The sequence below is a fragment of the Arvicola amphibius genome, chromosome 4, assembly GCF_903992535.2.
Source record: "Arvicola amphibius chromosome 4, mArvAmp1.2, whole genome shotgun sequence".
In the NCBI taxonomy this organism is placed as follows: Eukaryota; Metazoa; Chordata; class Mammalia; order Rodentia; family Cricetidae; genus Arvicola; species Arvicola amphibius.
In genome coordinates, this window is record NC_052050.1 from 349,943 (window position 1) to 376,480 (window position 26,538).

The 26,538-nt window shown below is 46.9% G+C and overlaps 1 protein-coding gene across 2 annotated transcripts in view; it reads right to left on the reverse strand.

The window, feature by feature from the left end:
- Tbcd (tubulin folding cofactor D) overlaps nt 1–26,538 on the reverse strand; it is a 157,765-nt gene that overhangs the window by 5,522 nt on the left and 125,705 nt on the right. The window contains exons 23-34 of one of the 2 annotated variants that reach the window (XM_038329036.1): nt 24,319–24,350; nt 19,544–19,591; nt 18,517–18,593; nt 17,191–17,272; nt 16,507–16,625; nt 14,804–14,895; nt 13,917–14,057; nt 5,176–5,259; nt 3,916–4,074; nt 3,703–3,841; nt 3,343–3,464; nt 1,769–1,846 (exon numbers count right to left, since the gene is read on the reverse strand). In XM_038329036.1, coding sequence (XP_038184964.1) covers nt 1,769–1,846; nt 3,343–3,464; nt 3,703–3,841; nt 3,916–4,074; nt 5,176–5,259; nt 13,917–14,057; nt 14,804–14,895; nt 16,507–16,625; nt 17,191–17,272; nt 18,517–18,593; nt 19,544–19,591; nt 24,319–24,350 — 1,173 coding nt within the window. Of the gene's footprint in view, nt 1–1,768; nt 1,847–3,342; nt 3,465–3,702; nt 3,842–3,915; nt 4,075–5,175; nt 5,260–13,916; nt 14,058–14,803; nt 14,896–16,506; nt 16,626–17,190; nt 17,273–18,516; nt 18,594–19,528; nt 19,592–24,318; nt 24,351–26,538 lie in introns of both variants that reach the window. The other variant, XM_038329035.1, reaches the window with a different exon arrangement.

Sequence of the window (26,538 nt, forward strand, 5' to 3'; positions counted from 1 at the left end):
AGCCCAGGGGCTGGGCTGCCCTTTCCAAGTTGCCTGTCCCTATATAGTCCAACCATTTCAGCTACACAAGCCCCATTTATCCTTTCTACCCTTTACCCTCCTGGCCTCTTGGTCTCCTGGCTCTCTCTCCTCTTCCTCCACCCCCACCCCCCAGTCTCCTCACACGGCCTGGCTCAGGGTCATGTTCTGGCTGTGCTCTTTTTATCTACAATAAACTCCTCCTCCACCACACCTAGGAGCAGTCCTGACCTCCTTTTAGTTCTTATTTTTCATTCCAGCACTGACTGCACAAACACAGTGAGTGGAAGTACCAAGACTCTCCCAGAGCACAGAGAAGCCCCAAATGAAGAAAATGGAATTGGTCGTGGGGTGTGAGTCTGCCAATCAGAGGAGAAACGTGGAACAGGGAACTACTTTAATAAAAAGCTAGTAAGATTAAATGGAAAAGATTTATGAACCCAGTTAAAAGGTCAGATTGGCAGACTGAATTTTCATAAAACTACATATACTGTTAGCAACTGACATACAAAAAACAAATACATAAAAATAATGAAAACAAAAACTACAATCCAAAGCAAAAAACAAGCCAAGGTACAATGTAAGCAAAAGCACTCAAAAACAAAGACTCCATTTGAGGAGAGTCAGCCCTACATTTGTGGGTGCCAAAAAATGCAACTTCAAAATCCATGAAACAAAAACTAACAGAAACAAAGAGAAATAAAAACACCTATATCATATTTTCCTACCGTCTTATTTTGAAATTTTTAAGCCTCAGACCATTTCCCAAGATGAATCCAGCAATGTGGAAAGGGGTGTCACAGCCAGGCTGTGTGCTATTCAGCAGCAGGTTTAGGAATCAGTGCTGCACCCCGACAAGAGGGAAGTCCTGTGGTGTCAGGTTAGAGGCCGTCCTGGGCATCCAGCTTCCCTGCAGACAGTTAAACCTGAGACACCAGAGACTTCCAGCAAAACAAGCTGTCTGCAGCAGCCCTGGGCGTGCGATGCAGGATCTCAGGGCAGAGCACCCATACAAAGGGGGCTCCTAGCCTTGGGGTTCGCCTGAATGCTGCTCTGTGAGGGTACAAGAACACTGCCCAAGGCGGGGGGCAGAAATAAGCACAGGAAAAACAGCACAGATCTGCTCGGGGAGCAGAAAATAGAAAGTAAATAGCAGTTAGCAAAGGAGATCAGTTGAGACCCCGTGGATTTGAACCCACCACCAGTTAGCTTAAAAAGAAAATCCAAAGCCTCCAGGCAGTTTCTAAGTAACTTAGCTTTCATTCGGTGAAGACCACAAGGCAAAAATAAGAACAAAAGTATTATCCCACTCAGGAAGGCAGCCTGGCACCTACGTGGTTCCAGGGCTTAATGAAAGACATCATGCAGCTGGTCTGTCTGCGCCTCTGGACAAGAGGCTGAGGAACCACAGACACCAGGAAGCAGCATTCGCGCCCTGTGTCCCATAGCCTCTGTCCCACTATAATGGACACAGGCACACTCATGGGCCCCCAAACACAGCCCACATACTGTGCTATTTCCATCTAGTCCTTATCGTACCTCAGATTCCATCAACTTCCAGACCTCTCTGCCTGCCTGCCCTAGTAAGTGGACTACCTCACCTGTCCGAGTCTACCTTCCTACCTGGTAACAGTGAAGCTAGCTAGCCTGAGCAACACAGCAAGGTACCAAAACAATAAATACATTTTTTTTTTTAATTTGGGCAACTAGGTTTCACCAGATAGGGAGCACTAAGCAAGTAGATACTTACTTCTCCTCAGCAGTAAAGATGTCGAAGCACCCATTGGACAGCAGCTGGTCCAGCATTTTCAGCAGTGATACAGACACCCTGAGGGGACAAGATGAGCAAACGTGAGACCCACACAAGCACCCAAGAACTATGAGCCACCCATGTGAGGGACAGGCAAATGCCACTGACAAGTTAAAAAAAAAAACCAACACAAACCCTTAACACCAGTGGCTCTTCCTAGATGATCTAGAGCCAAAACAGCCTAGCCAAATTCTTAAGAACAGACACGCCAGTATTATAATTCTTACAAGAATGCCAGGATGACTATGGGAAGTAAGAATAAAGCAGGAGCCAACGTGGCTTCTTTCAGGAATTACCTAAAGCAAACAAACAGAGTTCCTGACGTAAAGACGTGTAGATGGCCGGGCAGAGTCAGCATCACCTGTACACCTGATGGTTTTGGCAAGGTGCAAAGCCAGAACAGTGAGCACTCCAGCACACTGTGCTGGACAGCCAGACAAATGGACAGTCATTTGCAAAATTAAACTGAGCACTCAACAAAACTATCTCAAAACAAACCATAGGGCTAAAGCTGAAACTTCTGGGAGAGGGGCACTCTCTAGGACTCCAGATGAGGCAAAGATTTCTCAGCAACAACACAACGCACTGAAGCACAAGGCAGGTGAGAGCGGGTCCTTCAAACTACAGACCTAACAAGGGCTTGCCTGGTCCAGTGAAGGCATCAAAACCCAACTAAACCGCTGTGACAGGAACGCACATCTCAGACTCTGGGAGGGCGACTGAGTGTCTAACAGAACAGCCACCCGAGAGACTGGCCACACTGTTGCTGGTGAGACATGGAACAGACGGGACCAGAGCTTCGAGAGGTCAACAATCAACATGTCCCCACACTCCACCATACAGTGTGTGCCCAGGAAAAGGAAGTGTGCATCCACAGAGATCCTGAATGTCCCCTGCAGCTGCCTGCAAGGCCTGGAACATGAAATGCCCAAACAAGTGAGTCAGCTCAACAAGAGGGACAGACAGACAGACAGACAGACAGACAGACAGACAGACAGACAGACGGGGTGATGACAGCGCCACAAAAGGCCACCTCGACTTCGGTGACAGCAGATCAGTGGTTGCCAGAGTGGACGGCTGGGAGAGCTCTGGGGCAGGAGGAACAAGAACGGTTTCGCACACCCACAAGAAAAACCCACATACTTCATATGGGTTGCCTTTCTGGTTTCTTATATTCTCAATGAGGAAAAGTCGGAATATTCCTACAGACTAGAACCTCATCCCACTTCACATGCTATCTGGCATCTCCACAAGCATAAAGAAAAGCTCATTTTCCTGCCCAGAGTGCCTTAGGGAGAGGGTCTGCAGGAGGTGAGTGCCAAGATCCGGTGAGGCCCGGAGATGAATGCTGGGGTTCACTGGAGTTACTGAAGAGAGCCAGCAGGGCCTGACAGTGTGCTGGGCCCTGCTCCTCACCTACTAACTGTGACCATGTGTCCCAGGGAAACCTGGGCTCTGTGGAAATAGGATGGGGCACAGGCACCATGACCTCCCAGCCTCAAGAGACCCCTCACCTGTCATTCAGGAGGTTGTCCTCAAAGACCTTCAGGAGGGTCCCACTGAAGCTCTCCAGGAGTTGAGCATCTTTCTGAATCCTCTTCATGTACTCAAAGAGGCTCTGTGTAGAATACCTGACCTAAAACCCGAAATGTAGTACTGAGGCACGGCATGGCTAGCTTTTCCCTTGGTCCCCCAAGGCTACTTCAATGACAGTAAATGCCTAGGACCGAACAGAAACGACTGCAAACTACAAAGACATGAGGGCCTTCCAGGTGCACATGACTGAGCATGTGCAGTGCACACATCTAAGGACAGAACCCTCCGGAAGGAGTCCCCTGGATCCCCTTGTCCTGCACAGCCAGATGCCTCCTTACCGTAGACGCCGTCAAACCACCAACAGACACGGCTAGCCCCAGCAGGACATGGTATCTGTAGGTGGGCAGCTCCAGGAGCTGGGTGATGAGAGGGAAGGCCTGGGAAGGTGCATTCCAGTTCACAGAGGCCATGTCAGACCTGCAAGGAAGCGACGTCCTCAAGGCCACGCTTGGAGGGGCTGGGCTGCAAAGGGGATCCGTACCTGACAGTACCTGGGGAACAGGCTTTCCAGTTCTCTGCGGTGGGGAACATGGGGAATGGGAGGGCTGTCGAAGTGCAATAGAGTCAGGAACACCCGGGCGGCGTGGGCACGGAACCGATCAATCTTCTCACTTGCCTGCTGGGCAACGCAACACATGATGCGCTCACAGCTGCAAACAGGACACGTGTCTTAGTTAGGGTTTTTATTGCTATGATAAAACACCATGACCAAAAGCAGTCTGGGTAGAAAAGGGTTTATTTCCACTTGTAATTCTCAGGCTATACTCCATCACTACAGGAAGTCAGGACAAGAACTCAAGGCTGGAGGCAGAACAAAGGCAGAAGTCATGGAAGAATGCTGCTTACTGGCTTGCATGCCTTGCTCAGCCTTTGTTATACAACTCAGGTCAACAACAACAACAAAACAGAAAACAACAACAACAACAAAAAGTGGTGGCACACACCCTTAATCCCAGCACTCGGGAGGCAGAGGCAGAGGCAGAGGGATCTCTGAGTTCAAGGCCAGCCAGGTCCACAAGAGCTAGTTCCAGGACAGGCTTCAAAGCTACAGAGAAATCATGTCTCGACAAACAAAAACACAAACAAACAACTCAGGTCTACCGTCCTAGGAGTGGTACTGCCTACAATGACCTGGGACCTACCATATTAATCATTAATCAAGAAAATGCCTATAGGCCAATCTTACAGATGTATTTTCTCAATTGAGTCAGTTTCCAAATAATTCTAGCTTGTGCCAAGTCAACAAAAACAAAACTAACCAACACAGGATGATACGACTGTACTCTGCACCCCAGCATCTCAGGAGCCACGTAACAAGCACATGTGAATGCTGATGAACTCTCGGGATGGAGGTGTAAAACCCAACAATACTGCAGGTCAGTGACAGGCAGGATGAGAAGGCAGGTTGGAAAGGAACAGTAGAACTCCGGGCCTCAAGTGTGACAGAAGAGGTTGAGAATCACTGGGACTGGATCAAATGATGGTGGCCCCTCCTGGCAGGAACCTCGGCTACAGAACCCTGAGTTCAGAGACCACCACAGTCTCACCCTCTGAAGTTGGCTGCCAAACAGGGCAGATCAAAGGAGGTCCTGGTACAGGGGTGGGAGAGTGGGTATCCTGTCCTGGGGACATGGAACAGGAGGAGGCCCTGGCCATGGCCCACAAACTGTGGAGGGTCAGAGAGAGGTCAGAGAACTAGTCTGAGAAGGGATGGAGACACAGGGCAGCCCCAGCTGTCCTCAGATACTCACACGTGGGCCTCAATCAGCTGAGGCTCTGTCCGTGCCAGCAGAAGTATCAAGTCCATAAGGCTTGTCATGGCAGCTTCCCGGACCCTGTGAATAAGGAGATATGGGAAGGTCAATCCAGGACAGGGATTCAAGCCCTGGTCCCACCAACCACATCCATCAGGTCCTGTGAGAACAGAGTCTACAAGGAGCCCACGAGGGGAAAAAAGTCTTGAGACACCCAGTGACCACACACAAGCTTGGTTCCAGAAGGCCCAAACACAGGGAAAGTTTCAGAGATTACAGAAATCCCACTTCGGTGTAAACCATCAGAGAAACCATTGCGGGCAGCTGGCAATCTTAAATCCCTTGACTGGAGAACGAGGGACATGCTCTCTCTCATACTGTCAAGCAAGAGGGTTCATTCTTAGCCTCTGAAGACAGACTGGACAAGTCTCAGCAGAGCCTAAGACATGTGCACAGACTATCGAAGCAGCTACTTCCCACAGCCTCCTCCCGTGTGAAACTGGCCCCTGTAGTCTCTCTGCACAAGGCTGGCACTTCTTGGTTCTCACCAAACAGAGAGCAACCAACATTCATATCCATTCTAGACTTTCTTTCTTGCTAAATAGAGCTGTCCATCATTAATTCCTATCGAAGAAAAAAACTGATCTAATTCCAGAGCAAACGTAGCTGTTTGAACTGGGATACAGGTACATTCAGTCAGGAAAAGGAAGATACAAACCCTCAGACTTGGGGTCATCTCTGCCTCAATCAAACCCTCTATGGGGCTTGTACCAGGTTCCCACTGAGGCCCACGGGCCCTTCTGAGGGGAGCTGGCAGACAGCAGTGCCGGCCAGGGCTCCAGGGGACTCCTCCAAGTCAGGGGAGGGTCATTGGACACAAAGTTAGCCTGGGGATGCATGAGCTACAGGGACACGGCTGCACATCGACAATGGATGCCACGGGACGTTGATGGAGGAGAGTTATCTGTCTATGTTTCTTTCATTGGTTAATTAATAAAGAAAACTGCCTTGGCCCTTTAAGAACAGAAAATTAGGTAGGTGGAGTAGACAGAACAGAATTGTGGGAACAAGGAAGTAGAGTTGGGGAGAGACGCTTCAGGCAGTCGCCATAGGAGTCTCCATGCTGCTGCTCTCCGAGATGGACGCAGGTTAAGATCTCTCCTGGTAAGCCACACCTCGTGGTGCTACCCAGATTACTAAATATGGGTTAAAGGAAGATGTGAGAATTAGCCAATAAGAGGCTACAGATAATGGGCCAGGCAGTGTTTTAAAAGAATACAGTTTCTGTGTAATTATTTCGGGTGTAAAGCTAGCCGGCAGCTGGGTGGCGGGACACAGCCCTGCCGCTTCTCATTTTGGGTGTAAAGCTAGCCTGCGGCCAGGTGGCAGGACGCAGCCCCCGCCGCTTCCCACTACAGTTTGGCGCGCCAACGTGGTGACCAAATCCACGTAAAAACCTGAAAAAGCTTTAAATAAAGGAGAGAGAGAGTTTAACACGGCTTTTTGCTGTTTGCCTGGACATGCTGTAGAGAGATCTCCTGTTTCCGCAATAGCGGCAAAAAAAAAAAAAAAAAAAAAAAAAAAAAAAAAAAGCTGAGTCATTTTAAAATGCAGCTTCCTGCGCTGTGCCGCCAGTGCAAACTCTGGCTATAAAGCATTTCAGTGGCTTTTATGGACTGGATGTTTGTGTGCCCGCTGGGGATCGGAAAGAAGGTTCTCTGAGACCATGCTCTGAGGCAGGAGTGGCTCCAGCTCTGCTCCACCACGCTGAATTGTGCTGACCTCAGGCAGGAACTATCGTAATTACCATGATAACAGCGCAGTTAAGGTTTGGACTTGGCTGTAAACAGGCGGTACTGTATTACCCCTACCTGGCGCAACTTAAGTTTTTAAGAAGTGGTTAACCTTTTAAGAAGTGCTCCTGGATAGTAAAAAATTACAGATTCACAATAGGAAAGATTCAGACATAGAAGGCCTTTAAATGGCTCACGTAGGCTTAAAAGAGAGAAAAAGAAAATATAGAGAATAAAGTTAATGCCTTAAAAAAAAAAAAGGTTAAAGTCTTTAAAGAGACAGAGTACAGATAGTTATAGATTAAAAGAAGTAAAGTGATAGAGTAAAAATAAGCCACGTAAAAATGGAAAATTCACAGAGAGTCTGGATTATGTATTTTGTTGTGTTTTCTTTGATTTTTTTGACTGTAAAGGAGCTAAGTACAGAGAGACATTTCATTATATGGGCTGCCAGGCTAGACCAGAATGGACATCTTAACGGTATGACTTCAGGATTTGGATCTAAGAACATGATGCTTTGGAAAAGAGTTTCTTCTTTTGTTTTCACAGAGGACGAGACTCTGTGGATTGCTTCTATCCCAATATGGTATGATAGACCACGCCCTCCTGAAAGGTTGCTGTGAACATCTTCAAAAAATTACTTCACTCAACTGCCAACTGAGAGGAACCTAGCACACAGGTTACACCATAAAAGACCTAAATAACAGCGCCCCCATTCAGCAGGAAGCAGTTTGGAGAGAAAAAACTGTGCCCATTTTCCCAAATATTGTTTATAAATGTTCTTTTACATTTAAAGGGGAAGATGATATAGATATGAATTTACATTGGTATGGATTTTAAGGTCAATTTGTTATATGTATATGTATTTCTGATCTTGATTAAGCTATTGTGATTGTAGTTCATTTTAAAAACTGTAATGTATAATTAGGAAATATAGGTTTGTTAATGGATAATCATTGATAATAGTTAAGCTTGTAGTCATGTTATTAGATTTTCTAGATATGTAGAGATATATTTCAGTTAGATAGACATTCTTCATATCTTTCAAAGACTGCAGAATATGGCATTTAATGTTTTAATAACTTAGGGTTTTTCATGACAATGAGACACGTCTGCTCCTGGCAGCACCAATCTACTTCAAGAGGAAGATGGGCATCGAAGAGGCTACTTATGGAGTTTGTTAGCCATTTGGGCAAGAAACTGCTCTTGGCTGGACTGTTCCATAAACTGGACACAAAGAACCCGCAGAGAGAGGACTGCTGAACTTGCCTAAAGGTGAGATGGTCTTTCGGGATTCCTGATTCATGAAAGAGTCTGCGAGACGTTCTGCAGGACACAGCAGAAAGTGACTGAACTGTCTTTGGAATTTTTCTGCTTCATGGAAATGTCTGCTGGATACTGTGGGCCTGAAGCCCGAAGATGGATGCCCCAACGGTACAGAGGAACTTTGGGTGACTGTCCAGGCAGCGAGTTGTCTCTGTCATTTCTAGAGTTTTATAAGTTACTTATTTCTTGTTTACTTAGGTAGCATTATATCCTTCTGGAGTCTTTGATGGAGTTGAAGAATAAATAGATAGTTATAGCTTTCCTTAGTTATGATAAAAGATAAAATAGATTTAAATATTGTAACTGTAATACTTGCTTGATAACTGTTTTGTTATATGTAATTTTGCTATGTTAAAGTTGAAGCCTTTCTTTTTTTGTTTAAACAGAAAAAGGGGAAATGATGGAGGAGAGTTATCTGTCTATGTTTCTTTCATTGGTTAATTAATAAAGAAAACTGCCTTGGCCCTTTAAGAACAGAAAATTAGGTAGGTGGAGTAGACAGAACAGAATTGTGGGAACAAGGAAGTAGAGTTGGGGAGAGACGCTTCAGGCAGTCACGATAGTGAGTCTCCATGCTGCTCCTCTCCGAGATGGACGCAGGTTAAGATCTCTCCTGGTAAGCCACACCTCGTGGTGCTACCCAGATTACTAAATATGGGTTAAAGGAAGATGTGAGAATTAGCCAATAAGAGGCTACAGATAATGGGCCAGGCAGTGTTTAAAAGAATACAGTTTCTGTGTAATTATTTCGGGTGTAAAGCTAGCCGGCAGCTGGGTGGCGGGACACAGCCCTGCCGCTTCTCATTTTGGGTGTAAAGCTAGCCTGCGGCCAGGTGGCAGGACGCAGCCCCCGCCGCTTCCCACTACAGGACGTAAAGAAGGAGATCTGCAGGGCATGCTGGGACGAAATGGGGTACATGTGCAAAGAGTGCCAGGGAATGGGGGGAGACCTGCAGAAAGTACCATGGGACACAGGGGCATGTCGATAAAGTATGCCAGGGACACAGGGAAGTCTGGAAAGTGCCTACGTCTAGGCACACTGTTAGAAAGCACACGCAGACATATGTAATCTGTACATTTCTTTCATGGCGCCTGCCATCTCTGAAGCTGTGATGCACAGGGTGAGGCTCCAAACACAGCAGAAACCAGCAAAAGGACAAGCTGTGCTTGCCAAGCACAGGAACAGGAGAAAGAACTGAGTCCTGATCCTCAAAGGACCATTGGCAGAGCCCCGGGGCAAGGAAAAAAAAATCACACCCTAGATAAGCTCCTGGGAGCAAGGGCAATTGCATGAAACCCTTGTCACGGAGCCCGGTCCATACCGCCAAGTCTCTGTGAAGCCCTTCCTTCCACTCTGTGACCTGAAAACATAGTGGACTTCAGTGTATTTGGTTGGCCATTATCACTACCTGCTAAAAGAAAACTATATAGCCCAGTAATTTAACCACAACATAGAAAATCCAGTTAAGAATTTCAAGTGAATAAAACCTAACAAATGCCAAAATAACAGGAGCAACAAAAGAGACTGACCAAGCGTACAGTCTTTACAATAACTGTATCTAAAAACTATGAAGAAAATAGAAGTAAATGAAAAAGGCAGAATTTCAAAAACAATTGGAATCTCTGAGAAAGTTCTCAACACTGGTCAATTAGAAAAGAAAAACCAGAGTGTCAAGCTGTATGTGTCACTATGTGCCTGTAGGGTCATCACGCCATGCTGGTCATTGTCGTTCCCTATGGAAGTTTGTGTCGAGCCTCCCAGTACCACAAAAGCTGGTCCTCAGGGAGGAGGCCTCTGAGCCCCGTGTCTGAAATGCATGATGTGGTTAGCAATAGGGACTTACCTTCTACCTCTGGGAGACAACCAAGGGCACTAGTAACAGCCTGCAGTGTTTTAGGACTCTCTTGGACAATCCTGACCAACCCAAAAGAGGGCTTCTCATAAGTTGTTAGGGTTTTTATTAAATGGTCTTTGGCTCTCTTAGAGGGAGGCACTGTCACTCTGGATGGAAAAACTTTATTTAAAATACACATATGTGTTTATACACCAGCTTACATGCACTATAAGTGTTTTGTATAATTCCATACAACTTCTTCAGACTCCTTATTACCCTCCTCCTCCTGTGTGGGAAACTAACTGTTCTCTAAGTTGACCTAAGTTGTTCAGTAAGAGGGAAATCACACCTTATACTAAACCCAGTCAACCCTCCAGGACTTGTGAAGTCACGGCTCCCGGAGAAACCACAACCACCACCACGATACTAACCCAGCATTATCCCTAACTGCAGTCTAAGCATCTGTCCCTGTACCCACAGAAAAGTGTAGTCCCCACCCTCATCAGGGAAACTTCTCTTTGCAATGGTCAGAGACCTTCAGAGAAAGCCACAACCAATCAAAAGGCAGAGCTGTGGAGCCCCAGCCCCAACTCACACATCCGCAATATACGCAGTAAGCTGCAGGGATCACTGTGGAAGAGGAGGCAGAGAGACTGAGAACCGGGGGAAGACAAACCAATAAAGTGTCACCAGCATGACTGCCTAAAGCTGAGCTGAACACAGACAACAGACATGGTTAACGTGTGGTGTTGCTTTTATTGGTTAATAAAGAAGCTCTTTTAGCCAATGGCTTAACAGAATATAGTCAGGCTGGAAGAGATATATATAGAGAGAGTAGGCAGAGTCAGGGGGAAGTCATGTAGCCACCACAGGGGACAGACACCTCTGCTGGAGCCCGCCAAAACTTTCTGGTAGGTCACAACCTCGTGGTGATGCATAGATTAATGGAGATGGGTTAGTTAAGGATATAAGAACTAGCTAGCAATATGCTTAAACTGTTGGCCAAACAGTATTGCAAGTATTATAGCTTCTGAGTGATTATTTCGGGTCTAAGCAGCTGGGAGCGAATGAGCTATCTCTGACAACAAACACGAATTGAGGTGGGCAAAGCCTCAACCCTACACGAAGAACTGCTAAGGAATTTGGAGAGTGGGAGAAATACACACACACACACACACACACACACACACACACGGTGCATAGCAACAAGTAATGGAAAGGGGAAGCCATGAATTTGAAAGAGCAAAGAGCGGGGTATACGTGAGTTTGGAGAGAGGAAGGAAAGGGGAGAAATGATGTAATAAGAAAAAAATTTAAAAAGAATGTCTGGTTCCATCAGTTGCTGGATGAAGGTTCTATGGTGATATTTAAGATAGTCATCAGTCTGACTACAGGGCAAGTCAAGATCAGGCCCCCTCTTCTCTATTGCTTAGGGTCTTAGCTGGAGTCATCTTTGTGGATTCCTGGGAATTTCTCTAGAGGCAGGTTTCTTGCTAATCCTATAAAGGCTCCCTCAATCAAGGTTATCTCTTTCCTTGTTCTCATCTCTGTCCTTCCTCCTTCTCGACTATCTCATTCCCTCAAGTTCTCCTCACCCCTCCCCTTCTCCCCTTATAATTCCCTTCTCCCTTCCCTTTCCCCCCTCCACCCCCATGCTCCCAATTTTGTCAGGCAGTCTTGTCTGATGGAAACAGATGCAGAGACCCGCATTGGAGCACTGGACTGAGCAACCAAAGTCCAGCTGAAGAGTGGGAGAAATGAGAATATGAGCAAAGACATCAAAAGACCATGATGGGGATACCCACTGAAACAGTCTACCTGAGCTAATGGGAGCTCACCAGCTTCAGCCGGACTGGGAAGGAACAAGCATAGGACCAAACTAGGCCCTCTGATTGTGGTTGACAGTTGCATGGCTGGGGCAGACTGAGGGGCTGCTGGCAGTAGCACCAGGATTTATCCCTACTGCATTTACTGGCTTTTTGGGAACCTATTCTCTTTGGATGTATAACCTGCTCAGCCTAGATAGAGTCAGTTATAAAAGCAGTAACAACTTCTGGGGAGAGGAAACTCTTCAGCTGGTGAGATGCATACAAGTAGAGAAGTCTCCAGAGACTTCTGTGAGCTGTCACCCCTGCTAGGGAGTGCCTTTCAGTGATATAGCTGCCTATCAGTCACCCGTGTGTAAGTAACTCCTATTTTCAGGAGACTGACTGGTTCACTATGCTAGACTTGGGTGGGATTGTTCCTCTGGTCTGTCTTCAGTGCCTTACCCAGATGACTCTTCACATCTTCCATGGAAAAGACACACAGCGCTCACCATTTTTCTGTCTTGAACTTCAAGAAGGAATCCAGGTGAACTAGGTCTTTGGGGAGTCTAAGGGCCTCAGAGAAGAAGCCTAGGACCTGACAATATTTATTGTGGAACCAAGTCGCCAGCTCCATGTGGGCTAGGTTCACAATGCCACCTTAGGCCCTGTCTGCTATCTAGCCTGTAGTACATTCTGGAAGGGTCTGGACAACAAAACATGTCCAAGGCGCTCCAGCCACATGACATGCCACAACCATGAAGGCAGATCCTTCTCAAGGAGAAAGACAACCAGGCTCAAGAAATCTCTGGCAAACAAGATGGCCACTGTCAAAGAGAAACCCTTGAGGTCAGACCAAAGGAGCTATTTCTCATGGACCTCTTGCTAAGAGACACTACAGAGAAGCAGCCTTGTAGCTGAAAAGCCACACTTCAGCTGTGCCAGGGGAGACCTTGGCAATGTGGGAAATGCCACGGGGTCCCTCAAAGCCTCCATTTTCCAGGCTCTGATGAAACTGACGTCAGCACAAGAAAGCCCTTTCTGTGTCTACATGGATACGTTCAGACAGCTCAATCCATGACAGCTGACAGACCTGAAGGGAGCTGTCTTAGGGAAGAGGAAGATATGCTTGCAATGAAGGAGCATATAGGAACTGTCAGCAAAGAGAAACTGCAAAGACCCAGTGCAAACACAAATTAATGATCAATGTAACATGAAATTAAAAATATTAAATGAGCTTAATAGTAGAAAAATAAAGGGAGAATCACTAGCAAAGCACAGACTGTATAGCATTTAAACAGCCAAAGAAGAGCAGCAACAAAAATTGTACAAAACGAAGAAACCTTCAGGATCTGTTTGGTATATGACAGGTGCTCGAGTTTCTGGAACACGAGGACATGGGGGATCTCCAAAATGATCAGTAAAGTGGGGTAACCAGGTAGGCAATAGGATGTAAGAAGAAACAACTAGCTGGGTACCCAGAATGAGGGGGAAATGAAGAGGCAAGAGGAACAAGTTAGAAAGTAATGTCTGAAACATCCTGTGTAAGGGATAACATGTTCTCTCCATGTTCTGATCCCAAGACAGCATCTTTTACGAGCTCCCTCTGAACTCTTTACCAGCATTGCCTAAAGCCAGCAGGAGGTACGAGGGGGTGTGAGGCACCCGGCAGAGCTGCTGACTCAGACAACAGCAGCAGCAGCCTTGTTCTCTCCCTCACCAGGTGCTGCGACCTGGGCAGGAAACTTGCCCTACAGGAGGAGAGAGGGAAGACGACCGTGCAGACCCAGAGGATGATGGATGCAGCAGAAGAGGAAAGCACAAGCTCGCTGCTGCTCGCCTGAGACGTCAGCGCAGGCTGCTGCTATGAGCGTTTCTAGCATGACTTATTAATGCCTGCTGTTTCAGTCCTGGGTACAGCTCGGGATGCCGTGCCCTCCCCTATCTCAGAGAAGTCACAGTACAAACGCTGTCCTTACCAGGCCCCCACATCCCCTCTGCTGTCTGTGGTGTAATCATTCATGCAGTCCAGCAACGCAGTGTAAACCTCAGAAATGTTCTCTTTGCACATGACTTCATCTGGAGGTCCTTCTGCTTTCACGCCAACCGTCTGGCAAATTCTGAAATTAAGATATGCATGTCTGTGAGCTCATCCTTCACATTATGATGCCCTGGAGTGTCTTGCTGCAGGGAACACTTGGCATAGCACAGGAGCCCCAGGCAGACTTCAGGGCCCAGGGTACCCTTCCCACTGCAGATGCGGAATGGTGCTCACTGTGAAGTCACCTTCACTGCCCCACAATCCACAAGGTAGCTGGCTCTTTCTCTCTTCCCTCCCAATAAAAAGGTTAATGCTGCTTTGAGAAGTCAGGACTGAATGGGCTTGCAGAACCACAGGAAGCCAGAGACGGCAGACGTGGCCCTCACACTGTATCTATAGACAGAAGCCACTAAGACACAGGGTTCAGGCATTGCTCCCCTTGTCAGCCTCAAACTGAGGCACGATCCCCAATTCTTCATCCATTTTTTTTGTTTATTTAGCAGTACTGGGTATAGGAACCCACAGCCTTGTACATGCTAAACAAGCACTCTAACCCTTGGCTATTTCCAAAGCCAGCACAATGCTTTGGTTTGTGTGTGTGTGGTTTAAGGCTTCAATGTTGCCGTGGCTGGCCGCAGACCGCTGTTCCTCGGTTTCTGAGGTGGTTTTCAAGCGAAGAAGCAAATGTTCCCTAACAATGCTATAAAGGGGGAGAATTAGAAAGCAATAACAAAGCAGCTCTATACACTTCTGCTCTCTGCTAGCTAGCGTGACAGGTAATCCTTGTGGTGCCTGTTGGTGCGCACCTGCCAGGCCAGGGCTCACCTTGAGATTGCCTTCAAACCGTCTCTCCTGGCCTCAGCAAAGCTCACATCCTTGGGAGAAGTACGGGTGACTGTTCTCAGACCTGTGAGAACCTGAGGGCAAAAAAGTCCCCAGAATAAGTATCAGCTACAAAGTAAACATGTTTTTTAGACAGTCTCCATGAGTAGCCCCGTCTGGCCTTGAGCTTGCGAACCCTCCTGTCTCACTATCCTAAGTGATGTGTGTGTGTGCCACCAGACGTGGCTGTCAACACACTTCAGACAGAGATGTGGCTCTGGAGCCACAGGACACAGCAGCCATGGGTGGGGCTTGCCAGGAAGTTCACAGGAGCTACCTCCCACACAAGACAACAGGCCAATTCAGTTTCTGGAAGGAAGAACGTCTGAAAAGGGAGCATCCCACAGCCTCCCATCTGCTGCACCCAAACTCCAGCAACTGCTATGACTCTGGCCTCATCCCTACACGAGATTCCTCTCTATTGTTCCCATCTTGGACAGGGAATAGCTGACATTCTAGATCTCAACAACAAATGAGCAACTATACTTTTAGATTTTCTCCCACCCACTGCCCCCGACCAGCAAGCGCACGCACATGTGTGTATACACAATCATACATGCCACAGCCTGTATGTGGAAGGTAGAGGGCTACTTGGTGGAGCTGGTTCTACCTTTATGCAAGTCCTAGGGATCAAACTTGGGTCACCAAGCTTGCCAGCAAGTAATTTTATTCACTGAGCCACCGTGTAGGCCCAGAGCTATTACTTCGTGAACTGATAGTTCAGTTCTAAAATCTTTCATGTTTATCCACATTTCAAGTGGATAAACCCCAGGGTGAGTTCAGTTATTACAACAGCTATACTCGGCTTTGTACAGGGTAAAAGGCCTACTCGTCACATTGTCAGAACTGCCTGATCCCACAGGAGGAGGAAAGAGAACCAGTATACATAGAAGCAAACACGGAGCGTGTGTCTTACTGCGTCCCAGCTTGTGTGGCAGGCAGCAGGGTCAAAGCAAGAGCACTGGGGGGGGGAGGGGAAGGGTACGACCAAGCCTCATGTTTCAACTCAGAGGAAAAAGTGCATGAGCTTAACAGACTAGGTGAGTAGGAAAAGGAAAGTCTCCAGAGTCAGGCTGGAGGCGCGCCCAGGTCTTAGACAAGGACAGGTGATAGAGGAGATGCTGAGAAGGAAAGACAACGGGGAGAGAGCAGGCCGCACCAAAGCAGAGGAAACGATGTGAGAAAATAATAGTACATGATATATTCTTCTGTGGCACAGGCAGAAAAGAAGCCCACAGGACACCAGGCTGAGACACGGGGCTGGCAGCCTCTACCCATACCCAGCCTACCTCCCACCATGACCACAAACAAGGTGGGACACAAGGCACATAAAATTTCATAAGAAATTTTAACTACATGGCTTTATTATTAGGGAAATAAATTGAGATGGTTGCAAGAATAGAAGACACATTCCAGCACCAGCTTCTGCACAGAGGCTACCATTTTCCCATTTTCTCATCCAGGAAGCCAGTTTCTTCAGACAGAGCCTTCCTATCCTACAAACCTGAGCACAGCTCTCTAAGTATGCCTTGCAAGAGCAGTCGCTTTCATGGCCATGTGAGCTAATGCTGAGAATTCAGCATTAAATCCCAAGCAGAGGTGTGCGGATTACTTGCCAGCCCCTTCGGTGCTGTTGGGACCCTCACCTGCTGCAGATGGCCCCTGAGAAGGAAACCTGGGAGGGCACCCAAGGCTGAGGAGAAGCCACAGCGGGTCATTTCCTCTGGCCTCTGGAGCTCAGCAAGGTACTGTGGAATCAGTTCCCCTGAAAGGAAAGAAATATTTACAAGTGGCCTGTGTGTAGTGGTGCCCCTCAGAATACAAGTGAGATGTGTAAGGTGAACCAGGACGATGATGCAGACACCTTCAAAGTGATATATAAGCTGTAGGAAAGTTTGTCTAAGGTGGTTTTAAGGTTTCCTTAAGATTTTTGTTGCTGTTATTGTTGTTTTTTCAAGACAGGGTTTCTTTGTGAAATAGTCCTGGCTGACCTGGAACTCACTCTGTAGACCAGGCTGGCCTAGAACTCACAGAGATCTGCCTGCCTCTGCTTCCTGAGTGCTGGGATTAAAGGCGTGCGCCACCACCACTCAGTTCCTTAAGATATTTTCCTTTATGTCTGTGTTTTGTTTTTGTTTGTTTGGGACAAAGTCTATTTAAACCAGGCTGGTCCTGAACTTGCAATGCTGTCCTCCCCATGGATTAAGAGCTATGATAGCTCATCTGGCATTAGGGAAACGTACTACTGCTAAACCTGGGTTTTGTAAGGAATTTTAACTACACGTCTACACTGTGATCCCTGCTAAGGGCCCAGCAGACAGCTCACTTACTCTCAGCGGTAAAGTCCGCCTCCCCAGGCCCGTCCACGTAGTATTCATTGCAGAGGGCGGCCAGGGCCGAGACAGCGGCCTCCTGAAACAGAAGACAGGAGTGATAAAGGGTCTAAGAAGTCCTCAGCCACGGCAATCTGACACAGTGATCATGTTTAAAAACAAGCATGTCATTGCCACACAGTTTCTCTAGTAAATCTTCTGACTTTCCAGTGTGTCTACTATACCTGTCAGATGTATCAATCACCTTAAATTCTATGCACTAGTAAGCCTAACGTGAAAACTCTATTTCTTCCAAACAGTACAATCCTTATGTATTCCTATATGGCATGGTTAATATAAGACAAAACATGCTTCTCTTCCCAGCAGCTGCAATGTGGGGATTGAGTGTATTGTTTATGTGGACAAGGGCTCAAGGCAGCACTGGTAGAACCTGGTGTAAAGAGGAAGGTCCACTGGCATCCCGCACAGAGGTGTATGCAGAACAGACAGGGTGAGGAACCAATCTTAGCCCCAGTAACCCTGACGGAGGCGGGATGATGCAGGGTCACACGAATCAGAAGGTGGCGATGTGGCATCTCCCCAGTTCCCCATCTCCCCTCTGTAAGAGATGATTCCACCTCAGATCAAACCTTCCATTCCCACCCCTCCCCAACCCAGGAGAAAGGACCTGAGGAGGGACAGGGAGAAGATGAGCATGGGAGTTCCCTCAGTACATCACAGAGATGCTACACATAACTAATTAAGATACAAAAAAAAAAAAATCATGGCCAGCAGGACTCGATTATGGACAGTTTTCAAAGAAAATTCTGAGATATCAACCATGAGGCCTCGAAACTGTATTTAACCAGGAAAGAATTTCGCAGAAACAAAACAGAAGGAAGTGCAGGACAGGCAGGGGCTCATGCTTCCGCTCCTTGTCTGGCACGTCAGAGCCTTTCCAAAACATCAACAATTACAGCTCACGGCCTAAGAAATGGGCTGGATGTCATAGCTCTGATCCCGAAAGATGAACATAAGCTAGCATCTAGTTGCTCAATCTCGTCTTCACGTGAATACTTTCCCAACCTGACTTACGGCTACCAGAACTCAGGTGCGACTAGGCACACTATCACTATCAGAATAGAGAAGACTGGTAGAGATACAAAGTATAGTGAAGAAGAGTAAAATTCCTGGTTACCAATGGTCACTCTAGGCTACCCGCGTGAGACCCGATGACGGTGTTGCAGACTGTGAGGTTAGCACATGAAAGGCCCACGGAGGCGGGCGCTATGGAGACGGCTGCTGTCGCTCTCTGCACAGGGGAGAGGAATCCTGCGGGCATACCTTGACCTGCTGTCGGGAATGGCTGGAAACAAGGTGAAGACTTCTAAGAGTGTCATTTATCAGCCACTGCCAACCATCTGTTGAAAAAGCAAAGACAATGCCTAACCTGCCTCAGAGTACTCAGCTGACATTCAAAACAACAGACATGCATCCTGGAGAAACTCCAGAGGGAACATTCTCCAGACCGCGTGAAAGTCCAAGGGCCCCTACTACACCCTGCTGCTGCCACCACTGTGTAGAAAATGCCATTCCCTGTAAACTAAAGACTTGCACATCACGATGGAGAACTCCTCTTTTGTAACAGCTGCAAGTTTTAAGACATTTTTTAAAGATTTATTTATTTATCTATTCATTTATTATGAATACTGTGTTCTGTCTGCATGTATGCCTGTGGGCCAGAAGAGGGCACCAGATCTCATTACAGATGGTTGTGAGCCACCATGTGGTTGCTGGGATTGAACCCAGGACCTCTGGAAGTAAAGTCAGTGCTCTGAACCACTGAGCCATCTCTCCAGCCCAAGTAATCTTATCTTATCTCTCTCCCTTGGACAATCTTTCCTGGTCCTGTACAACTTAAACCTAACTTCAACCCAACTATATCTAATAAATAGACCAGAGATAGGCTTACTCTCTGTTCAGCTGAATAGAATTAGTAACTTTAGATGAGGCTAGAGCAGACTTGAGGGAGACTGCCCTCTGTTTCAGCAATAAGAACCATCTGGGCAAAAAATAAGGACCAGGAAAGGAATGACCACAAATTTCCAGGACTGGATACAATGGTGGCAGGCAGAGCCACAGCTAAGAACACCAATAGAGGATTCCAGAAGAACTTCCCACTTCCCTGTCCTTTCTAGAAGAGGGTGGCAGGAGGTGGCCGCAATTCCAAGACAAGATGTACCAATACTGTGGCCCTTTCAACTTCATCCCACCCCCAACGAGTTCATTTTTTATTTTGTAACTTGAATAACAGTATTAAGAAAATGTTATCTGTGTCATTGAGGAAAGCACCTACCGATAACAGTGTCACCTTTAAAGGGCATTCTGGAAAGTGACAAGTTCTTTATTAAAATGCACACTATGGAAAAAGGAAAAAAAAAACATTATTTTCCAAAAGTGTATAACCAACACTTAACTTTTCCACCCAACTTTCATGCTGGCCAGGCCATAAGCAAATCCAGGCTATCTCCCCAGATGGACATCAGGAAGAAGATACTCCAGACCTAACTTGAGGACCCCTCTTAAAAAGACCTGTGGGAGCCAGGCATGGTGCCTTTAATTCTAGCATTCAGGGAGAGAGAAGCAAGTGGATCTCTGTGAGTTCGAGGCCAACCTGATCTACAAAGTTAGTTCGAGGAGAGCCAGAGCTATTACACAGAGAAACCCTGTCTTAAAAAAACAAAAAGGAGCATCTTCCTGGACACCTGGGAACCCCTCTAGAGTCAAGTCTCTGCCAACCCTAGAATGGCTCCCTTAAGTAAGATATATAATTCCTTGTTCCCATATCCACCCTTCCTATATCCCAACCATCCTATTCCCCCAAGCTCTTCCCATCCTCCACTTCACACTTTTCTCGCCCCATCCCCCCTCCCCCCATCCCACCCCACCCCTATGTTCCCATTTTTTGTCCGGCAATCTTGTCTACTTCCAGTATCCAGGAGAACTATATGTTTTTCTTTGGGTTCACCTTTTTATATAGCTTCTCTAGGATTTTTACGAATTATAGGCTCGATGTCCTTTATTTATGGCTAGAACCCAATTATGAGTGAGTACATCCCATGTTCATCGTTTTGGGCCTGGGTTACCTCACTCAGGATGGTGTTTTCTATTTCCCTCCATTTGCATGCAAAATTCAAGATGTCATTGTTTTTTACCGCCGAGTAGTACTCTAATATGTATATAAGGACAACGGCAATGAACGTGAACTCTACAGCATGGACGGGCTCACTGTGAGCCTTGTCAGTTTGGTTGCTCACCTTCCTGGACTTAGGGGGAGCTGGGAGGACCTTGGACTTAACATAGTGAAGGGAACCCTGATGGCTCTTTGTCTTGGAGAGGGGTGGAGTGGGGGTATGGGTGGAAGGGAGGGGAGGGAAGGGGGAGGAGGAGGGAAGGAGATGGAAATCTTTAATAAAAAAATGGGAAAAAAAAACCAAAAAGGAGGAAAAAGAAGAAGGAGGAGGAGAAGGAGGAGGAGGAAGAAGAAGGAAGAAAGAGAAGGAAGAAGGAGGAGAAAAGAAGAGGAAGAAAAAAGAGGAAGAAAGAAGTAGAGGAAGAAGGAAGGAGGAAGAGGAAAAAGAAAGAAAAGAAAGGAAGGAAGGAAGACAGACAGACAGTCAGACAGATGAACAATCCTGGGTGAACCCAGAGATCCAAAGTAAAATAAGAGCACTTTTTTAAGATTGGTGGTAGAGCATCTAAGCCTAGCTTAGGTCCTGAGAAAATCTAGACAGTCACTTGATAGGACTTAGAATAATTTCTTGGATGTATCTGTGAAGAGTTCCTAGAGATGCTTCCTGGAGGAGAAAATGTGAGCAGCACGGCTCCATGGTTTCTCTCCATTACCAAACAAAGTGGAGCATCAGCCTCCATCTCTATTCTTAGCCGCTATGCTGTGCAAGCAGCTGCTCACACTCCTACAGCTGCAACAGGAGCTGCTCTGCCTCATTTCCCTGCCATGACGGTCTGCTCCCTCAACCTAAATAAACCTTCCTTATGGTGCTTTTTTTCTGGTATGTTATTTACACTAGCAATGAAAATAGCAGCTGATCCAGGCCCCGAGGTAGTCTTGTCTCACAAAAGGACAACAACCACAGCACAACAAACAAAACTGCGAAGTCTCAAATGGCTGCCCAGTTAGAGGGCTTGGATGAGCACCTAGAGGTACACAGGTATAGGACAGGTGAGCGCCCGGAGTTCAAAAATACAGGGCAGGTAAGCACCAGAGATAAGCAGGTGTAGGGCAGATGGGTACCTGGGGACCAGGGGTATAGGACAGGATGACATCTTGGGGGTGTAAGGCATGAGGTATAAGTTCATTATGGAAGCATTCAGGGCATCCCCAGGCTGCAGTTTTTGAGTTACACTGACTACCCTCAGAGATGGGTCCTAGATAGACTCTGGACCTAAAGTTCTGGTGAAGGCTAATCATCTATTAGTACTACTGTGTTGATTTGTGACATAAGGAATAATGGCTGTACCCATGGGTAGGAACAAAACAGGCCAGCATGTGACTTACACAGACAAGACAAGACAACTTAAGATACTGGCTCAACAAGATCCAGCTATGCCGATCTTGGGCATATCCCAAAATATGCTCAATCCTAGCACAAGGACACTTGCTCAACTATGCTCATAGTAGCTTTATTTGTAATAGCCAGAACTTGAAGACAACCTAGATGGCCCTCAACCAAGGAATGGATAAAGAAAATGTGGTACATTTACACAATGGAGTATTACTCAGCCGTTAAAAACACCAGGAAACTGAAGCCAAGTGGATGGAACTAGAAAAAATAAATTCGTCCTGAGTGAGGTACCCCTGACTGAGAAAGACAAACATGGTATGTACACTCATAAGTGGATATTAGCTGTAAAATAACGGATAACTATACTATAACCCACAGACCTAGAAAGAATAGGTAATAGAGGGTTCACGGGGGACACCCAGATCTTCCTAGGAAGGGAAATAGAAGAGATTTCACGAGTGGTCTGGGGCAGGTGGGAATGTAAACATGAGTGATCAGGTTGGTGGGGACAGAGGGGGAGAGTTCTAAGGGGGCTGCCGGGGGAGCATTTTGGGGTTAGGTGGAAGCCTGGTGCAGGGGAATCTCCCAGGAGTCCCTGGTGACACACAAGCCCTATCAACCTCACCTAAGAACCTCAGGGACAGCTGCAGAAAGGCTCTTAAAGCCTCGTTCCCACTCAGCTTTCCTTCGACCACCTCCTCGTGTTGAGTTCTAACCTCCTGATTCTAAGATGGCTCTTAATTCATAGGCTTCTGAAATCTATGAGGGCCAGGATAAGCGTACCTAGTATCTATGCACAAGACCCACATACTTTGGGTCCTCAACATAGCCACTCAATGCACAAATGAGTTCTCCTCCAGCTACCGCTGGTCTATGTCCTCTCTGCTTTATACTGTGTATTCTCTGCCTTAGGAAACGTCTTTACAAGGGGGTTCCATGAGATGTCACATGCAGCATACAGTTTTTACCTTCCTGTGTAAGGACCACCAGGGCCCAACTCTGTACAGGAAGCCTGGGACATACATTTAGCAGTTTGTTGGGATCCCCGTGCACCTACACAGATATCTACATAGTACCTACATAGGTAGTGCAACCTCTGTTCTGCCCTGAGATGTCAAGCACCAGCCAGCTCTTCGTGGCAAGGTATCAAGCGTGACAGCATTGCAGAAGGCACTGCCTTTCAAACTGATCCTAGGAGCCTTAAGCTCTTTAGCTTGTGACTGCGCCACCTCGCTATCCCAGTGAGACCACCCTTGTCCACCACATGGATACTGCCAGGACTCACAGTAGACCTGCCTGTAGACCCTAAGATCCAGCCTCCAGATGAGCAGAGCAGGTTGTGAGGGACAGTCCAGAAGACATCTCCCCGAGTATAGTCAAAGCCCACTTGGGACTGCTGCCCAGACTTCCAGAGCAGTTCAAGGGTGACACAGACAGTACTGACCGGTCTCAACTAGGCCCAAAACACGCCAAAATCTGCTCCCCCTGCCCTGCCCACGCACACACCAGACTAGGATATCAGCTACCAATGTGGCCAGTTCTGGCCAGGATATCTGGAGATAACCCCCAGACAAGCCAGGAAGAACCTGGGTTTTCTATTACATTCAACTAACTGGGAATATATTCGCCTGATTATGCTGAGATCCCTGTGGACATTCACACAGGATCTGATTAACCATTCTGCGATGGTATAATGCTTTTGTACACTGTAGAGATCTGTCACTTGTATTGGTTTAATAAAACACTGACTGGCCAGTAGTCAGGCAGGAACTATGGGCAGGGGGACCAGTCTAGGAGAATTCTGGGAGAGGAGAGGCTCAGTCTGCAGCTGACACTCAGATGATACTTGGTTCATCTGGAACCAAGATGAGAAGGACTTACTGATAAAAGGTACCAAGCCACAGGGTTAAACTTAGATAAGAATTATGAGCTAGCCGGGCGGTGGTGGCGCACGCCTTTAATCCCAGCACTCGGGAGGCAGAGGCAGGTGGATCTCTGTGAGTTCGAGGCCAGCCTGGTCTACAAGAGCTAGTTCCAGGACAGGCTCTAAAAAAGCTGCAGAGAAACCCTGTCTCGAAAAAACAAAAAAAAAAAACAAAAAAATAAAAAGACTTATGAGCTAATTTAAGTTAATAATAAGCCTGAACTAATAGGCCAAACAGTTTATATATTAAAATAAGTCTCTGTGTGTTTCTTTGGGACTGAATGACTGCAAGATCAGGTGGGAGAGAAACTTCTGCTCAAACCATCCCTTACTCCGCAGAACTTAGTATAAAGAGGAAATCTGCAGTTGACACACCCCCAGATCCACCACAGCTACCAGTCCTGTGGCACGCAAAACAAATCAGAGCCCCAGAGATGGAAATGGAGTAACTGGACACACCGGAGCATGTGCAGAGAGCGCAATCACATCCTCCTGGGACAACAGCAAGCTGGGGCTCTAGCAGGATCTCCAACAGAAAAGCACTACTACCATTTGGTATTGGGGGCCGGGCCTGGCCACAGGATACTCTTCCCCCATCCTGGAATGAAGGGCAGCAGCTTGTGGCCCCAGACATACCTGCTTGTCTCATAAGCTCTCCTCCCAGACCCCTAAAAAAACAAAAGAACAAACAGTTAAAATCTTTTATACATAAAACATGAAACACCCCCTTCAAGCAACAGAAACTTCAGGTACCAAAAACTGTAACAGTTTCAATTAGGGACATAGTCCCCACAAAGAGTGAGCTACATTTCTGGCAAGAAACAAAAATCTGTGGCAAGATCATCCTCTGGCAGACTCTTGTCCTTTGAGCTTTCACAGGAGTCTTGGGTATCACTTATAAATCACACAGAATCAACCTCAAATGCTACTTAACCACACTTCACAACAACGCTAAGGTGACCCCCTTGTGGCCCAAAGCAGTGGGACACCTAATGTTCATCGCCACCCAGCCTGCCCGACAAGGAGCCACCCAACCTGGACTGCTAGCAAGCAGGATCTGGGAAAACAGCACTGGCTTTGGAGGCTTCGGCTTCTGGCCCCAACAGTAACAATTAGGACGCCAGAGAATACATGTGCCACACGGCACACTCTGGGAGCCAGTGCAGCATGGAGACTTCTAACACCTCAGGCACCACCACGTCAGTCACATGGGCAGATGTGAGAGAAGCCCTAATGGAACCCCTGGATGTCCTGTCAAGATAGGCTCAAAAGAGACAGAGATGCTTAGTGGGTGAGGCCATGAAGGTCAGAGCCTTCAGCACAGGCACACAGAGCATGGAGCTGTATGTGCCTGGAAGCAAACACATAGAAGAGGGCAGGATGCTTCTCAGATCAACTCAGGCTGAGAACAATCTTCATCATCTGGGAAGGAAAGGCCATAGCAGGGTCCTCATAGCGGCTATAAATCAGAAGCAGGTTAGCACTGCTCCAGACAATCCAATCTATAATGCAGTCTTATGTCCAAACAAAACCAGAAAATGTTTGTATGTGTGTGGGCGCACGTGCATGTGTATTCCAAATACAGATATGTAAATTTTGGAAAATGGGAATTTAATGAAGAACTACCAGGGAAACAGGACCACAACTAAAGAAATCAACAAACCAGAAATGTTCAAGCTGATAAAGTTCACACATGAGGCCATTAATTCAGCTATCATATTTCTCATGTTGTCTAAAAGGATGGAAGGAAATGTAAGCAGAGAGCAGAGTTACAGATGGATGTGAGCTGCCACGTGGGTGCTGGGAATTGGACCTTGGTCCTCTGGAAAAGCAGCCAGTGCTCTTAACTGTTGAATCATCTCTCCAGTCCTCCAAATTAAATTGTTTTAGTACGTTTTCTGGGAGTCGTTTTATCCTACTACTGTAAAAAATAAAAAAATTAAAAATCAAGGCATTTTTATGCAGACCTGGACAAGGTTTAGGAACAAACAGGCTGTGACAGAAGCAAGAAAGAAAACCGTTTCAGAGTCCTCACCGAAAGAAGTGGTTAATATGGTGAGACCTGTGTGACGGACAGTTCTGAAGGATACTCTCAGCGCCACAGAAGCTCTCGGGCATTGCATAGCTCACTGTGTGCACCTACCATCACTACCCACTATTCAAGGTTTGGAAAGCAGTCAGTAAGACACACAGGAAGTGAGGCTTCCCACTTAGAGAGTACAGGACAGTAAGTGCTCAGCCCCACGCCACAAAAGGAAATAACACAGCAAGAAATGAAACAGAGTGGGAGGAAAACAGGGAACTCCTATGTGTAACAAAACTCAGATCAGAATATACAGAGAGAGCTCTGACTGCTCAAGAAAAGGAAGCAGTGAGTATTTAAAGAAAGCGTATGAGGGCTGGATGTGGTGGCACACACCCTTAATCCAGCCCTTGGAAGGCAGGCTTAAACTCTGGGTTTGAGGCCAGCCTGATCTACATAGGGAGTTCCAGGATGGTCAGGACTATGCAGAGAGACTGCCTCTCAAAGGGGGAAAAGGGACTGAATGAATGGTCACTCCACAGGAGACCACAGGATGCTCAGCATCACGTAGTTAACTGGGGACACATAAACCACATTCTCAAACAAGACAGGAACAATGAACATGACTACAGTATGCCACTGCAGACCACAAACACTCGGGTGTGGAGTTGGTTGGGACACAGGCTAAGGGCTGGGTGATCTGCAAAGAAATCTTCTAGTTTCTTAAGGACGCACACCAGCCAAATGACCCAGGAAAACCATTCCTCATATACCCAAGGAAAGGGACACACATGTGCACCCATGTACACACATGCTTAAGTGCCCAGCAGCTT